This window comes from Canis aureus, chromosome 9, assembly GCF_053574225.1.
Source record: "Canis aureus isolate CA01 chromosome 9, VMU_Caureus_v.1.0, whole genome shotgun sequence".
Taxonomy (NCBI): domain Eukaryota; kingdom Metazoa; phylum Chordata; class Mammalia; order Carnivora; family Canidae; genus Canis; species Canis aureus.
This window is the reverse complement of record NC_135619.1, coordinates 45,092,626-45,109,517: the sequence shown is the minus strand read 5'-3', so window position 1 is coordinate 45,109,517 and position 16,892 is coordinate 45,092,626. Positions and strand designations below refer to the sequence as shown.

Here is a 16,892-nt window from a genome sequence, read left to right as displayed (position 1 = left end):
CATGATCCTGGGGTCCTGGGATAGGACCCACGTCGGGCTCCTGGTGCATGGAGCCTGCTTCTCCCTCTGCCTATGTCTCTGCCTGTCTCTCTCTCTCTCTGTGACTATAATTCATTCATTCATTCATTCATTCATTCATTCCCTGGATTACTAGGGAGAAAACTTTTCATCTATAGATTAGTAATATGTAATTAGTCATTTGCATTTTTTCTTAGAAATTATCTACATATTTTGCCTATTTTCTGTTGGGGCCATGGTGGCTTTCTTGCTGACTTTTATGAATTATTTCTATATTTGATCTGTTCTAACATTCAGTGCTCTCACAAGACTATAAAGCAGTTGTCTTAGGACCATATTCTAGTGATAGGCAAGATCTCATATGTCTTGGTTTCCTAACTCAGCAGACCCAATACAACCCATACTCATTCTTCTCCTGTGACAGGTGGTGTTCATGTTCAACCTGAAGTCCTCGCCCAGTGCAGGGGAACTGATGTTCATGGAGCGCTACCAGGAGGTGATCCAGGAGCTGTCCCGGGTAGAGCACAAGATTGAAAACCAGAATTCAGATGGTGGTAGCAGTACCATTCGAAGAACAGGCAGTGGCCGCTCAACGCTACAGGCCATTGGCAGTGCAGCAGCAGCAGGTGCCACTATAGGTGGTGAGGTAGCCGGGGGTGGGGGAAAAGCCACTCAAATCTTAGGTTCCTCATAAAGGTGAGCAAAAATCCAGAGCAGGACACTTGCCTTGAAGAATAGCAATCCTGACACATGTAGAGTCATTTTCTAGCTGTGTCCAACTTCCCTGACCACAGTGGTCACATACCTGCCACGTGAGCTACTCTGTGAAGTTTGTCCTATGGGACTTAAACTGAAGAGTGTGAATGCTCTTCCTCCCATGTGTTTCAGTGGCCACTAGCTTGGGCTGTGGGAAATGGCTAGGAGTTTATTTCCTTCCTATGTAATTATTCAGAGATAAAGCATATCACTTTATTTTTCTGTAAAGTGAAGAAGTTGTGTTTAACACTGATGGCTTAGGATTCCACAGGTTTTAATGCCCAACACTGGCTACGCTGCAAAATTTCATCCTTTCATTATTTCTTGAAAATGGAATCCTGCCCCACATTTCCACATCTCTTATTGGTCTAGGCTCTGCATACCAAGTAACATCACAAATCTCTCCTACATTCTCCCAGGAAGTTTATAGACCTCTTCAAAAGGATATACGCACATCTTTTTTTTTGCTTTTAATACATTCTTAACAATGAGTACTATGTTGTACCTTATTTTTTGTTGTTTTTTTTAGCAATGTGTTTTAGAGATGGTTTCTGATTAGCACACACAATGCACCTCATTCTTTCTCAGCTTACCTTTAGATGTCATTGGGAAGAAGCCCCTATCATCTTGATCATTTTGAGTTTCTCTGGGCCTTCCTTTCCATAACGTTCTTTTGAGGCTGTAAGAGCAGGCTGTAATGATGGTGCTGGTATACAAGAAGATATCCCGTGCAGAAGGATCTCAAACATTTGTTTTTAAATAACTACTTTTTAAAATAAAAGTGGGAGTGAGAATCATGTTAACCTCTTGCTTTTTACTCTGCTTCTGGGTGTCCAGGAATGGTATTTTACTCCATCTCTGATGTGACCGACAAGCTACTCAGTACCTCTGGAGAACCCATCCCCACGCTCCAGGAGGACTTTTGGATAAGCAATACCCCAGTGGAGCCCACTGCCTCGCTGAGAGAGGTGCTGGAAGACCTCAATCCCCCTGCCATGGCTGCATTTGACCTAGCTTGCTGTCAGTGCCAGCTCTGGAAAACCTGCAAGCAGCTCTTGGAAACAGCTGAACGACGTCTGAACATTAGCCTTGAGAGTCGAGGTAAGTGTGCCTCTTTGGCTTTATTCCTTAATTCCCAAATGAGGGGATGGGTTTCTGAGATGCTTGAGAAATTCTATAAGAAGGAAATGCTTATTGGGGAAGGAGGGACAGGATTATTAGTTAATTCCCTCATGGCCAATCTGGAGGCTTAAATAGAGTCTGAGAATTTTGTCTTCTGAATAGACTTGTCAGGGGGATCCCTGGGTGGCTCAGCGGTTTAGCGCCTGCCTTTGGCCCAAGGCGCGATCCTGGAGTCCTGAGATCAAGTCCCGCATTGGGCTCCCGGCATGGAGCCTGTTTCTCCCTCCTCCTGTGTCTCTGCTTCTTTCTCTCTCTCTCTATGTCTATCATAAATAAATAAATAAATCTCTAAAAAAAAAAAAAAAAAGAATAGACTTGTCAGACTGCAATCATTCAGAGAACTTCTTTTCTGGTTTATAGATAAATTCAAGGAAGAAATATATATTTAAAACTTGTATAGGGGATCCCTGGGTGGCGCAGCGGTTTGGCACCTGCCTTTGGCCCAGGGCGCGATCCTGGAGACCCGGGATTGAATCCCACGTCGGACTCCCAGTGCATGGAGCCTGCTTCTCCCTCTGCCTGTGTCTCTGCCCCTCTCTCTCTCTCTCTCTCTGTGACTATCATAAAAGATAAATAAATAAATAAAATTAAAAAAAATAAAATAAAATAAAACTTGTGTAAATGGAAACTGTGCCTTTAGACTGCATGCCCCTGCTGGAGTGAACCCCACTTAACCTAAAACCTAGAATTGTCTTGAGTTTGTAAACCTGGCAGAAGGGAATATTTCATGGATCATAGATCATAGTTAGAGAGAGGATTGTATCTTGAGGTTAATAATATCCCAGAGCATGTATATGGAATTCTTGAGAGGAATCCAGTATATGAAGGTAGGAGAATGTGAATAAAGAATTAGGAAAAAAGTTCCATTCCACTCATTCTGGATACATACACCAAACATTGGAAACAGCCTGCCTCTCTCAGTGATATGGATGGAGAGATGGATGGTGAGTAGGTCATGATATTATAGCCACTCCTAGGCTCAGTGATTCATTAGAAGAAATTACAGAACTCAGCATGCAGTCATACTCATGGCTAAAATTTATTTCCGCAAAAAGACACATAGCAAAATCAGCAAAGGAAAAAGGCTGATGGGACAAAGTCTGGAGAAAATCAGGCACAGCTTCCAAGAGTCTTCTCCCTGTGGAATCACACAAGCTGTGCTTCATTCCTCCAGCAATGAGTTGTGACAAGTGTGTACAATGATGCTCATTGGAGACTCAATGCCCATGGTTTTTATGGGCCGTCATCTCTGCCCAGCAAGTATCAAAATTCTAGACTCTCAAAAGGAAAGCAGATGTTTAGCATAAACCACACTGTACACAGTTTAGACAGCAACCACTCTCATCATTTAGGGCATTTTTTTTTAAGACTTTATTTATTTAATTATTCATGGGAGACACAGAGAAAGAGAGAGAGGCACAGACACAGGCAGAGAGAGAAGCAGGCTCCATGCAGGGAGCCTGACGTGGGACTCAATCCCGGGTCTCCAGGATCAGGCCCTGGGCTGAAGGCGGCACTAAACCATTGAGCCACCCGGGCTGCCCCTACGGCACGTTTTATATCAGTGTCAGAAACCATTTACCAGTTAAGTTTATAGCTGCCAGCCTGGCAACCTTGCAAATATGCCTTTCTAAGGATAGCATTCACAGGCCTGCTGTGGTACCTCTTTTCTGCATACGCCTACAAATCACTTCTGAGCTATTTGTTAAAATATCCGCTAGTGTTCACATAGCCTTTCTAAGAAAATATACTGTGGCATACATAGTGCTGTTTTGTGTGGTTTTTTTTTTTTAAGATTTTATTTATTTATAGAGAGAGAGAGAGAGAGAGAGAGGCAGAGACACAGGCAGGGGGAGAAGCAGGCATCATACAGAGAGCCTGACGCGGGACCCGATGCAGGGTCTCCAGGATCACGCCCTGGACTGCAGGCGGCGCTAAACCGCTGCGCCACCCGGGCTGCCCTGCAGTGCTGTTTTTATTGAACAGTTTCCCTCCCCCTTATCTAGTACTCATATTTTAAAATGAAAGATGTTATTCAAATTGTTAATAGCTGGGGCAGCCCCGTGGCGCAGCGGTTTGGCGCCACCTGCAGCCTGGGGTGTGATCCTGGAGACCTGGGATCAAGTCCCACATCGGGCTCCCTGCATGGGGCCTGCTTCTCCCTCTCCCTCTGCCTCTCTCTGTGTGTCTATGAATAAATAAATAAAATCTTTAAAAAAAATTGTTAATAGCTGAAATGGTCTCATGTCAATCAATTAGGAATTAATTTAGTACCTGCTGTGTTTCCAGATTACCTGAAGTGAAGGGGGTATAGGAGAGATATAAGGAATAATCTTTGTCCACAAAGTTGTTCATAGTCTAGTCAGGGTGTCAAGATGCCACTTTAAGCAAAAGAGAACACAGGATCCCAGCTCAAGCTCTCAGCTGAGAACACTACCAAGGCAAATTCACAAGAAGTGATTAGCTTGGGACGGCAACTCTATAGGAGTGCCAGAGATTCTGGGTCTGCTGCTATTGGCAGCTGAGACATCGTGCTGGAGGTAGCCCTGGAACCTCAGGCATGAAAAGGACATTTGGTTCTCACCCAAAATGGCACAGCATATATTTCCTCCTTAGCGTTGAGGAAGATAAAATTTTACAGTAAATACAGGACTGAGTATCAGTCTCTGAAAGTACCTTATTTTTTCTGCATTCCCCTTCCTTCAACCCATTTCCAGGTCGACGGCTAGACCATGTACTCATCAACGCTGATAGCATTCAAGGTTTTCCATTTGTTCTTCAGCAAATCAGTAAGATCCTCAATTATCCACTTACATCAACTGGACAGACTAAATTGGGTGAGCTGCTTCCCCCCCGGCCCCCTCCCCCCCCCTTTTTTTTGGCTTCTGGACTTGGAACATTAGGTCAGCATCGGAGTTCACTTTTTCTCCTTTGCTTTCCACAGAGAGTGTAGAAGAAAAAGGCGCTGGCCCTCCACGGTGCAGCATTGCTGAGCTGCTTCAGATGTGTTGGCCCAGCCTCACCGAGGACTGTGTGTCCAGCCATGCCACCCTCTCACAGCAGCTAGATCAGGTCCTCCAGTCACTGAAAGAGGCATTGCAGTTGCCAGGTACAGGCCCGACTGCTCGGCAGCAGAGGCGGGCTGAACTGGGGAAAGGAAACAGCCAAGAAGGAAGAAGCACTTTGGAGCAGGGGCTGAGGACTCTAGAACTGGGCTCTTATAGCCCCCTAGTTAGCCAGGGCATGTCTCAGAGCTATCTCTACCTGTTTCCCCACCTCTCAAGTGAAAGGATGCTTAATGCTCCCATTAGCTGATACATTTTTCTGATACTTAATGAGAAATACACCCAGAAGGTGCTTGTAAACATTGATCAGCCTTTTCTAAAAGATTGCCGTGCCCTTCGTAAAGCCGTTCCACCTCGGAGATACTGGGGTGAAAACAAGACTATCCCCCCCCTGATTTTTCCAAACTCAAAGCTCTTCCTGGCTGAGAATCACTTGTACAGACAACCAATTTAGGATTTTATAGCTATCTTATAAGCCTAGCACCCAAGCTATAGGATGCCCCATTGATCCAAAGCTGGAAGTACTGACTAAAACCCCTGTCCCTTCCCCTGTCGTAACTGCTTCCAGAGCCCAGGAGTACCCCACTCTCCTCACTGGTGGAGCAAGCAGCTCAGAAAGCTCCAGAGGCAGAGGCCCACCCTGTGCTGATCCAGACTCGGCTCCTCCAGAAGAACTTGGGCAAACAGACCCCAGCAGGTAGCAGACAGACTGACTACATGGGCACCTTTTTCAGTTACTGCAGCACTGTGGCTGCAGTTCTCCTTCGGAGTTTGAGCTCTGAGCCTGGTAAGTAGCAATCATGACTGGCCTGGTATTTAGAACAGGGAAGAAGAAGGGCATGCAATTAAGAGGTTCTGGGGACTGGGGCGCCCAGATGGCTCAGTCACTTGGGCGTCTGACTCTTGATTTTGGCTCAGGTCATGATCTGAGGGTTGTAAGATCAAGCCCTGCCTCAGGCTTTAGAGCCTGCTTGAGATTCTCTCTGTCTACGCCTTCTCCTCTCCCTCTCTAAAAAAAGGGGGAGAAGTTCTGGGTACAGTAACCAAGAACACCAGGTTTATAGGGTCCTTTCTTACTCATCTGTGTTTTATTCATCCCTGTCTCCCCCTTGCCCCCTCAAGTGTACCACTGCATGGTACAGCTGTATAGCACATGGGAGTACTTGATAACTTTTGATTGCATTAATGACAAAAAATACTTCTCTCAGATCATTGCGGATTTGAGGACCCAGAGAGGATCAAGTCTCTGATATGAGTCCACAGAGTGAGTACTGGGTGCACTTTAGTTGTGTTGAAGAGAGCAGCATGAGCTGTTTGTGGCTAGAGCTACCAAACCTGAAGTCTGTCTGTGGTTGGAAGTCTTTAGAGCAGTAGTAAGGTGTAAACTTGCAGTCAGGGTCACATGAAGAATACCCTTTACATAGAAGATATCAACAGAGAGCTCTCGATGTAGTTCTTTTTTTTTTTTTTTTAAAGGTTTTTGTTGTTGCTATTGTTGTTTGAGAGAAAGAGTACAAGTGGGGGGAGGGGAAGAGGGAGCGGGAGAAGCAGGCTCCTCACTGAGCAGGGAGCTCCAAGCAGGGCTCCATCTCAGGACCCTGAGGTCATGACCTGAGCCGAAGGCAGATGCTTAACCAGCTGAGCCACCCAGGCACCCCTCAATGTAATTTTCATTTTGACAGTGCTCTTTTTTTATTAATTCTGGGAAACAGGGCTCTGAACTGTTACAGTCAGTGGTGAAAACAAAGGTCACTTTATTTTTTCAGATCACATGGAGGTCAAGATAGGAAATCCATTTGTCCTCCTACAGCAGAGCTCTTCCCAACTCGTGTCACACCTCCTGCTTGAGCGACAAGTTCCCCCAGACAGGTAGGAGCTACTCTGTGGAAGTTAAGCATGGATAGGCCTTCCTAACTGTTTAGTTACATTAAGGAATACAAGGGCTCAGTGGGGCTGTGCTTGAGTTCAGTGCAGACAGTGGGGTTTTCTTCCAGACTTTTCCCTTAATTTGCATTTAGTCTTATACAGCTGCATTAAAATTAAAATTCAATTTCAATTCACTTCATTTCTTTCTGTTTTGCCACCTCTCACAACATTCATATTGCAAGCATAAAATTAAGGGGTGAATCTTCATTTGTGAATAAGCAAAAATCAAAAATTTGATGACTCATTTGTTGGCTATGCTATCGGAAAACAAGCATTCTTCTCATAGATTGCTGGTGGGATATAAATTGGTATAGCCCATATGGGAAGACAATTTGTCCATATTTATTTAAAAAAATAATTATATACCCTTTGACCTAGCAGTCAGTCCACATTGGGCAATTTATCTTGTGGCTTTATTGACCTATGAAAAATTATATATATACAAAATCATTTTGTTACAGCTTTATATGTAATAGAAACCAATAAGAAAAATTTATTCACTAATAGAAGACTAAAGTATCGCTCAACTCATAATGGAATACTATGTAGCTGTAAATAGGAATGAGAAGGTCTTTCTTTAGAGGGATGTGGATCTCCCAGATATATCAAGTTAAAAAAGCAAGAACAAAACAATGTGTTTAATAGACTACCTTTCGTGCAGGGGGCAGAAAGAGAGTAAGAGTAATAATTAAAGAGTCTGCATTTACATTTGATTGTATAAACAAAGAAATTCCGTACTTGGGTAACATGCCTGTGCACTCAGGTCCTTTGCATCCTCTGCTTCTCTCCCTCCAGGCTGGCAGCCCTTCTGGCCCGAGAGGGGCTCAGCCTGAGTGTGCCAAAGGTCATCGTTAACTGCTGCTGTGAGCCTCTTGCCCTTTGCTCTTCCTGGCAAAGCCAACAGACATCATCCCTTCTGACCCACCTGGGCATCCTGGTCCAGCTGCATACCTCCCACTGCCTGGAGGACCTCCCACTTTCTACACTGAGCTCCCCAAAGCCAACTGGGGATCCCACATTGAAAAGGAAGCCCCGCTCCTCCCCAAGGGATTCATCACACCCAGCCCTTACATCCTCTGCCTTGGCCTTCCTTAAGTCTCGCTCAAAGCTGCTGGCCACAGTGGCCTGTCTGGGGGCTTCCCAGGGGCCCAAGCTCACCAAGCCCAGCTTGTCATGGAAGGAGCTTCGTGGTCGCAGGGAGGTGCCTCTGAGTGCAGAGCAGGTTGCCCAGGAGTGTGAGCGCCTCCTGGAACAGTTCCCTATGCTCAAAGCCTCCCTCCTGGCTGCCTGGGAGCCCCTACAACAGTCCACCGAGCAGGGGCAGAACCTGGCAGTGAGTCTCTGTGGCCAGGCCAGTCTCTCTACTGTCCTCCTGGGCCTGCACTCTCCCAGTGCCCTAGATGTGCTCACCGAGGCCTTCGAGGAAGCCCTGGTGGCCAGAGATTGGCCCCGAGCCCTTCAGCTCACGGAAGTGTATGGAAGAGACGTGGATGACTTGAGCAACATAAGAGATGCAGTCCTGAGCTGTGCCACGGCATGTGGTGAGCAGAAGGCTATGCCTCCCTCTTCATTGGTGGTAATAACATTGAGCATTCAGCGAGTGTATCATCACATTTGATCCTCACAATAACTAGAGAAAGGTGCCACCATAATCGCATCATATTGAAAGGAGACCAAGGCTCAGAGGTTAGGGAACTTGTCCAGGATAGTAAATGGTAGAGCAGAGCTTAGAATCTCACTCCATCTAACTTTAGAACAGGCACTCATAGCCAGTATCCTCAACACTGCATATCAGAATCACTGGAAAATTCTATAAACTATAAATATCTGAGCCCAACCCCCAGACACCCAGGATGGAGTTCAGGCAAGTGTTTACTTTAAAACAGGGGTCAGCAAACTTTCTGTAAAGAGCTTTGTAGCCATACAGTCTCAGGTGCAACTACTCAACTCTGCCATTATAGGATGAAAGCAGCCATAGATGGTACATAAACAAATGAGCATGGATATAGTGTAATAAAACTTTATTCGTTAAAAACAGACTGACAGTACCTGGTTGCCTTCCTCAATGGAGCATGCAACTCTTCATCTCAGGGTTGTGAGTTCAAGCTCCATGTTTTGTGTAGAGATTACTTAAAATCTTTTAAAAACAAAACAAAACAAAAAACAAAAACAGATTGTGGGCCTGTTTGACAATCCTATTTTAAAAGCTTCCAAAGAATCAGCTCTTTCTGCCCACAGGTCCTGTCCCAATGCTTTGATAAAACACTTTTTTGCACTGAAAAAAATAAAAGCTCCCAAAGAGTCCTTAAGGGAGTTGAGAGCAATGATCTATAATACTCCACTAGAGGGAGCAAGAGTTGGGCATGCTGTAGGAAATGGCTTGGGGGGAGGGTGGGGGGACTTGGCTGCCCTGACGAAAGGAAAAAAATCCCTCCTGGGGAAGGTGGAGAAATCCACTGACTGGCTATGCACTCTTAATTGCTTTGAGTCTGTTTTCAAATCTGTGAAATAGGTGTAAGGAGAGAAAGATCTACCAAGTAATAATGACAGGGTATGAAGGGAGTGAAACTAGTTTACTTGAAATAACTTTCAAGTAGTTATATATGGCACAGAGTAGAAATTGCAGGGAAAACTAAGAGCTCTGCCTACATACTGAGTCTGAAACAGTGCCATCTGTGCAGCATGCCAAAACATGGAGAGCTTCATCTGTTCTGTCTCTTCTTCCTTCATTCCTTCCTTCTCCCTTTGTTCTTTTTTCTTCCCTTTTCTTTCTCTTTTCAGAAAGTCTTGTGACTGTGATTAAGTTCTTAAAAAGAAAAACATACAGCATTTCTCCTTTTCATTTAATGGTTCCAAGTGTAAAAATTAAGATCAGGTCGATCTTAAGGATCCTCCAAGCTCCTGTTTTATGAAATGAAACAAAACTGGACTCTTAAGCTCTTCCAGTGCCAAGTTTGCCACCTCTGGGAATCTTTTCATCTTGCAGACAAAGAAGGTTGGCAGTTCCTATTTCCTGTGAAGGATGCATACCTGAGAAGTCGGCTAACCCTACAGTTTGTGGACAAGTGGCCCCTGGAGTGGTGCTTGGAGATCCTGGCATACTGTATCTCAGACACAACTGTCCAAGGTGAACTAAAATGTGAGCTACAGAGAAAGCTGGCAGAGCTGCGGGTGTATCAGAAGGTATGGTTCCCTGCATCAAGAGAAAGGAAATAGGCTTCCCACCATATTACCAACTTCAGCCTTTTCCTACATGATGGTGGAGTTTAAGAAACAGACAGTCTGGTCCTGGCTTTTGTTCTGGATCTGGCTTCTTTTCTTAGGTGAACAACGAAGAGAGACCTTATATCTATTTACTATGTTATTTTCCTTTTGTAATTTTAAATATATTCGTGAAATAAGGATAGTAAGAACAACAGTCCACAAAGCTTCTTTCTCATGTATTCTTGAGTTTTGTGCATGTTTTATGTTTGTTATATGTTCCTTGTTGTTCAAAAGTTCTTATAGAGCTTAACCTCCATCTTTTTTTTTAAAGATTGTTTTAAATTTCAGCTAAATTTCAAGAACCATTTTGAAAGCTGCATGAAAATGACAGTTTCGGGCAGCCCGGGTGGCTCAGTGGTTTAGCGCCACCTTCAGCCCAGGGTGTGATCCTGGAGACACGGGATCGAGTCCCACGTCGGGCTCCCTGCATGGAGCCTGCTTCTCCCTCTGCCTGTGTCTCTGCCTCTCTCTCTCTCTCTCTGTCTCATGAATAAATAATCAAAATCTTTAAAAAAGAAAATAAAAGAAAGTGACAGTTTCAAAATTAAAAGATTATTTGGGAAAATGTATTATTTTCAAGATCAAGAGGCCAGGGAGACAGATTTAGGTGGTATGGCTACATAGCAAGTATAAAGTATAAAGTATGTATACATGGAACCAAAAAGAGTCCAGAGCCCCAGCAGAGCAAGTGAAGATGGCAAGTGAGAAAGATTTTCTTTCCACTCTTCTTCAGCACTTTTCTTGCAGAGCTAAAATGTTGCATTAAAGGGCAATCCCACTGAGAATTCAAGCTGGAAGAGTATCTTAGGTAGAGTTTTTAAGATGGAGGAGCATAGGACAAGTGACCCCAGGAGGCTGAACAAGCTATGAAGCACAGAAGCCTCTGAGAATTGCTCTCATAAGTGAAAGGCCCCAATCCTGGCCTCTCCGTTCAGCCTTTCCTCCCTAAGGATGCTTCACTCAAGTCATTGCTTCATTTGCTTTCATTCCTCTGCTCTCCTGGCAGGTTTTGACAGCTTGACATTGGGACAGAAACCTAGGAATAGCCCATCCCTGAAAACTTGAGTGAGTTGTTCGTGGAGGGTGAAGCTATAATGTGGTTTGATAGCTCTTCCTATCTTTCCTTAGATTCTAGGTTTGCAGGCTACCCCAGTGTGGTGTGATTGGCAGAGTCTGAGGAACTGTTGCATTGAGGACCCATCAACTGTCATGAACATGATTCTAGAGGCAAAGGTACTATTTTCCTGAGTGGTATTCCCCTTTTTCCTCTTCTCAGAGTTGCAACTTTTTACCTGGTTGTATAGACCTCTTTCCATGTATCAGAGTCCACATTTTTTTGGTAGCTACATCGGATTCTTTCATCTTTTTGTGTGTGAAATTTACCAACATAGAAGTGTAGAGAATAATACAATGGATGCATTTATACTATCATCCTACTCTGTATATACAAAGTACAGAATGTAGAGCTAGTGGTGGAATTGCTGAATCATCAGGCATAAGTATCCTCACCTTTACTGAGACATTATAGATTGCTCTTAAGATCAGTAAGTCCACTTGCAGTTCCTATGCTCCATATCCTTATAGCATTTGGTATGTCCAACTTTTCCCTTTGTGCCGATAGGATGGTATCTCATTACTGTTTGAATTTACGTTTCCATGATTACTAATGAATGTCTTTTCATATGTTTATTGAACATTTGAGTGCTAAATAGAATCTTATTTATTCTTTAAGGAGCTGATATACCATAGTTCAAAATGTGGATGTGCTCATTCAGATGTTCATGCATTGAGGAAACGTTTATTAACCATCTGTTATTTGCAACTGCACTAGATGGTGGTGAAGCAAAGATAATTAAGCTTAGTCCTTGACCTTGTGTGGCTCACATTTTGGGAAGAGGAGTAAAATGAAACACATCCCTAGATTATTGTTATATATCAAGTGACAGAAGTAAACCCAGGTTGGGAGCACAGGCAGGGCACCTAACATAGCCTGAGAAACAAAGAAGCATCCTGAAAAAGATGGTCCCAAGCAGAGTTGTGGGGAGGGCATTCAGATGGTACCATATTAAAATACCTGGACAAAGCCTTGGGAATTCCATTCTCTGAAACTTTAATCCAAGGTTCACAAATTGGGGGTAGGGAGTAGCAAACAGGGACATAGAATCCAATGCCCAGGATGCTTGTTTCCCCCATGCGGTATTGGTCTGCCAAATTTTTTTTTTCATGTTGCTTTCACTGCCAACGTTTCAAAATAGGGAAAGTTTTTAATTAAAAAATTTTTTCAACTTTTTAAGCACTGGGACCGCACATTCATACAGCAACAATCAGACCTAAGTAGGCACTGTCTCCTTTGTGTTCTGTTTGCCCTTTATTTATTTATTTAAATTCTAATATAATTGACATTTAGTGTTATATTAGTTTCAATGTACAATATATAGTGATTCAACAACCCTATACGTTATTTGTCACTGTCTCTTTTGGACAATCTTCTCAGTCTTCCTCACTTCCTTACTATCTCCCCAGGGCTGTGGAAGTACCAGTCACTGTATGTCATGTTTCTTTTTTATGCTAGATCTCAGAGGAAAGTGATATCATTAATCATCAACCTACTTTGATCATTTTTGTAACTCCCTTGCCACTGTCATCCTTTGAGTTTATGAGCCCACTTTAATCCCAGAGTGTAGTTCCCAAGAGCACTTAACCAAACTTTCCTGGGGCTTTACCAGACTCAAGACTGCTGAGAAAAATTAGGCAAAAACTGGATGTGTGACAAGGCTAGTGAGTCAAAGGGATTGAAGCCATGTATGTTTCTTTCCAGGAATATGGGCTGTGTGAGGAGTGGGGCTGCCTCTACCCCATTCCAAGAGAGCATTTAATCAGCCTACATCAAAAGCATCTTCTCCACCTTCTAGAAAGAGGAGATCATGAAAAGGCTCTGCAAGTAAGCCTCCATCTCTTGAAATTTTTCTTTTGGGATAAGACAAAAAGGTTAGTCAAACCAGATGGCTTTGTTCATGAGAAATATCATGCAAAGCATTTGCAATCTCAGGTCTGCCCCTTCATGTCCTTCAGGAGTCCTTCATGGCCTCAAGATGATTGTAGTCATCTTCAACAGGAGGTGCGTAGACCTGACTTTCATGCTAGATGGTCAGCTGGGTCCAGGATTCTGCTAAAATCTGGTCAAAGTCATCATTTGTGGAGCTTCAGGGATGGTGAAAGAAAGAGTGCAGAGAAGGGGGATTAGTCCAAAATGAATAAACCTAAATGTTCCATCCCAAATAAAACAAGGCTGGACCGAGTTCTTTATGGGCCTCATCTCCCCTCTACCCTTCTCTTACAACAGCTCCTGCAAAGAATTCCTGATCCAACAATGTGCCTTGAAGTCACAGAGCAATCCCTTGACCAGCACCCTAGCTTGGCCGCTTCTCACTTCCTGGCCACCTACCTCACCACTCACTTTTACGGAGAACTAACTGCTGTCCGACACCGTGAAATCCAGGCACTATACATGGGATCCAAGGTCAGGAAGGAAAGGGGGTGATGGGAAGGCATGTCTGGGGGAGAGACCACTGGCCCAGCTTCTACTTCAGAACTTACCCTGTCAGTGGCTCTTCCAGGCACCTGCCATTCTTGTCCTGTGCTATATAAAACTTTTATCCTAGCAACCCACTCCTGAGTCCCTTGGGAGTTGTCATTGTCTTCCTGCCTTGCCTCCAAAGTGAATTCTGCATGGTCCTCTTAAGTTCTCTTTGTGGTATCGGTTGATCAGTGTTCTCAATGCTGACCATGTAGTAGAATCACCTGGACTTTAAAAAAAAAAAAATTGTTGACCTTTATCCCAGATCAGTTAAAACTGAATCTTTTGGGGCAGGACCTGGCTATCTTCTGAAGAGATTCTGAGGTGAGGATTTCAAACTACTGCTTAATAACCTAGTTTGTGCTAAAGAAAAAAGAGTTAATTCTCTAGGTAATGAAGTTCTTACCTTTGATGTGTAACCTTGGAGACACTAACAGAAGAAAAAATTGCAAGCTAGTAAAAAGTAAGCTAGAGAAGGGGGCGGTTAGAGAGAAATGGGGCCCTCTAACACTGTTCTTTTTTTTTTTTTCTTTTTTTTTTTTTTTAATTTTTATTTATTTGTGATACTCACAGAGAGAGAGAGAGAGAGAATGAGGCAGAGAGACAGGCAGAGGGAGAAGCAGGCTCCATGCACCGGGATCCCGAATGGGATTCGATCCCGGGTCTCCAGGATCGCGCCCTGGGCCAAAGGCAGGCGCCAAACCGCTGCGCCACCCAGGGATCCCTTTTTTTCTTTTTTAAGATTTATTTTTTTAATTTATTTATGATAGAAAGAGAGAGAGAGGCAGAGACACAGGAGGAAGGAGAAGCAGGCTCCATGCCAGAAGCCTGACGTGGGACTCGATCCTGCGACTCCAGGATCGCGCCCTGGGCCAAAGGCAGGCGCCATACCGCTGAGCCACCCAGGGATCCCCCCCTCTAACACTGTTCTCATGATTCTGATTGGCTCATATCTACCACGTCATGAGTATAGACCTCACTCCACAAATAGAACAAGTGCTAGGAGAACCATCAGTATGAGTACTGGCTCACCTGTTAAGAGTTCAGCTACATAAAGTGTTCCTAAAGAAAATGCTTTTTTTTTTTTTTTTTTGGATGCACTGTTCCTACATGGGGGAATCCTTGAAAATTGGCAGTGAGCAGAGCTAGTGAACATATTTCAAGCCTAGTGATAACAGTCTGTGGGAGCTGAGGACATCATTTACCTATAGGACACTAAAGTGCTAGGTTTAGGCAGCCTACTGACATCACCTTATATTGCTCATTCTAATTAAGCCTCAGACTGACAGAACGGTGGCTGTAAGAATCAGGCAGTGTTCAGCGATACCTGGAGGTGCCACCTGTGGGCCAGATCCAGTCCTCAGCCTACTTTTGTAGATAAGGTTTTATTGGAACATAAGTTCATGCATTCATTTACTTACATATGGCCTGTGACTGCTTTCACACCACACTGGCAGAGTTGAGTAGTTGCCACAGAGACTTTACGGCCCAAAAAGCCTAAAATATGTATTATCTAACCCCTTACAGAGAATGTTAGCCAACCTCTCTTCTAGGTAATAGGTACCTGAAGTACTTCTTGATTGCCACCTGAAAGATTGAAATAGATTGCTTCCTAAAAGACTCCAACCAGTTTCAGTAGTTGGCCATGTGCCTTTGGTCCCTGATCTCCTTCCCCTTCCCAGTAGGAACCTTGGATTTCTTCTGAATTGTGTGTACTGTTTTCTTTACTCTGTGAATCTACCCTACAAACAGGTTCTGCTGACCCTCCCTGAGCCACACCGAGCCAGCTATTCCCACTTGTCCTCTAACCCCCTCCTCATGCTGGAACAGCTCCTCATGAACATGAAAGTGGATTGGGCCACTGTAGCTGTGCAGACTCTGCATCAGCTACTGGCTGGGCAGGAAATTGGCTTCACCATGGATGACGTTGACTCACTGCTTTCCAGATATGCAGGAAAAGCCTTGGACTTCCCGTACTCTCTGAGGGAGAAACGATCAGGTAACTGCCAACATCCTAATGGGGACTCCATGTGGTGGAGGAAACAGCGTACCACATCCTTAGTTGTAATATGCCTTCTTTTATTATTTTGAGTTGATCAAGAGTGAAAGGAATATCCTCCAGAGAGATAACTCTTTGCTATATAGGAGAGCTCTTGGCCTTGGAGGAAGTGGCAGGCTAACCAAAATTAAAGTTTGGTAGGTTATCACTGTGCAAACATAAAGGTTTGGGAGACAAAACATGATGGGAGTGGTCTCTGTTTGGCCTTGGTGCAGTGGACTCTTATGTACTGTCATTCTGCATTGAGGGTGTGCAGTGCTCACAGGGTCACATCAGATACCGCTACTACATGAGCTAAGTCTCTTTTAGAATGAAGAAAATGGATATATGTAGGCTGATATTCCCAGACAACTTTTTATTTTTCTTACTCTCTACCCTCCAGGGCCATTATTTGAATGTCTTCTACTTCTCTCTGGGCATTTTTAAAATTTATTTTGTAAAATCTTGGCAGCTACTTCACTACTTCATGTGTCTATAACATAGTTTGCTTTTTGAGGAGTTGAAGAAGCATTCCTGCTGTTGTCTTGGAAGTACCTCCACCATGCTTTTTATACCAGGCAGAATCATGGAATGACAATCAGCAAAACAACAGAGATTTAAGCTGAATGCCTAGCAGATGATGCTTATGGTAGGACGATATTTTGTCAGCATTTTCCCTCTCTACAGATTCTGTGACTCACCTCCAGGAAGCCAGTCAGGCTTCGGACCTTGAGACCTTGTCTAGATCACCATCAGCAGAATTCTCTGCTGCTGTTGCTACTCCTACTGCTCCTGCTCCTGGTAAGAACAGGTTCTGAGAGTTACCCATCGTTTAGTTCAAATTTGCCTTTATTCTGACTTTCTGATTCTTTAGCCTCTTTTTTGTTTTCCAGTTACAACATTCTTATTTTATTTTCTTGGCTTATTCCAGCTTTGTATTTCCCAGAAAATTTATCAATCAATTTTCATTATTTGCAGTAGTATTTCTATAAGATTTCTGCAAACACTAAACTAGCAGATACTAAACCATTGCTCATCAGGAAGATGTCTGTATGTGGTGTATGTG

The 16,892-nt window shown here is 43.9% G+C and overlaps 1 protein-coding gene across 4 annotated transcripts in view; it reads left to right on the top strand.

Moving 5' to 3' along the window:
- Nucleotides 1-16,892, top strand: part of ZFYVE26 (zinc finger FYVE-type containing 26) — a 61,803-nt gene that overhangs the window by 19,448 nt on the left and 25,463 nt on the right. For all 4 annotated transcript variants that reach the window (XM_077909737.1, XM_077909735.1, XM_077909736.1 and 1 more), the window contains 13 exons: nucleotides 443-644; nucleotides 1,612-1,875; nucleotides 4,674-4,793; nucleotides 4,901-5,065; nucleotides 5,590-5,808; nucleotides 6,788-6,890; nucleotides 7,743-8,488; nucleotides 9,934-10,130; nucleotides 11,340-11,444; nucleotides 13,030-13,152; nucleotides 13,555-13,731; nucleotides 15,541-15,787; nucleotides 16,514-16,627. In XM_077909737.1, the coding sequence (XP_077765863.1) occupies nucleotides 443-644; nucleotides 1,612-1,875; nucleotides 4,674-4,793; nucleotides 4,901-5,065; nucleotides 5,590-5,808; nucleotides 6,788-6,890; nucleotides 7,743-8,488; nucleotides 9,934-10,130; nucleotides 11,340-11,444; nucleotides 13,030-13,152; nucleotides 13,555-13,731; nucleotides 15,541-15,787; nucleotides 16,514-16,627 (2,782 nt within the window). The remainder of the gene's footprint in view (nucleotides 1-442; nucleotides 645-1,611; nucleotides 1,876-4,673; nucleotides 4,794-4,900; nucleotides 5,066-5,589; nucleotides 5,809-6,787; nucleotides 6,891-7,742; nucleotides 8,489-9,933; nucleotides 10,131-11,339; nucleotides 11,445-13,029; nucleotides 13,153-13,554; nucleotides 13,732-15,540; nucleotides 15,788-16,513; nucleotides 16,628-16,892) is intronic.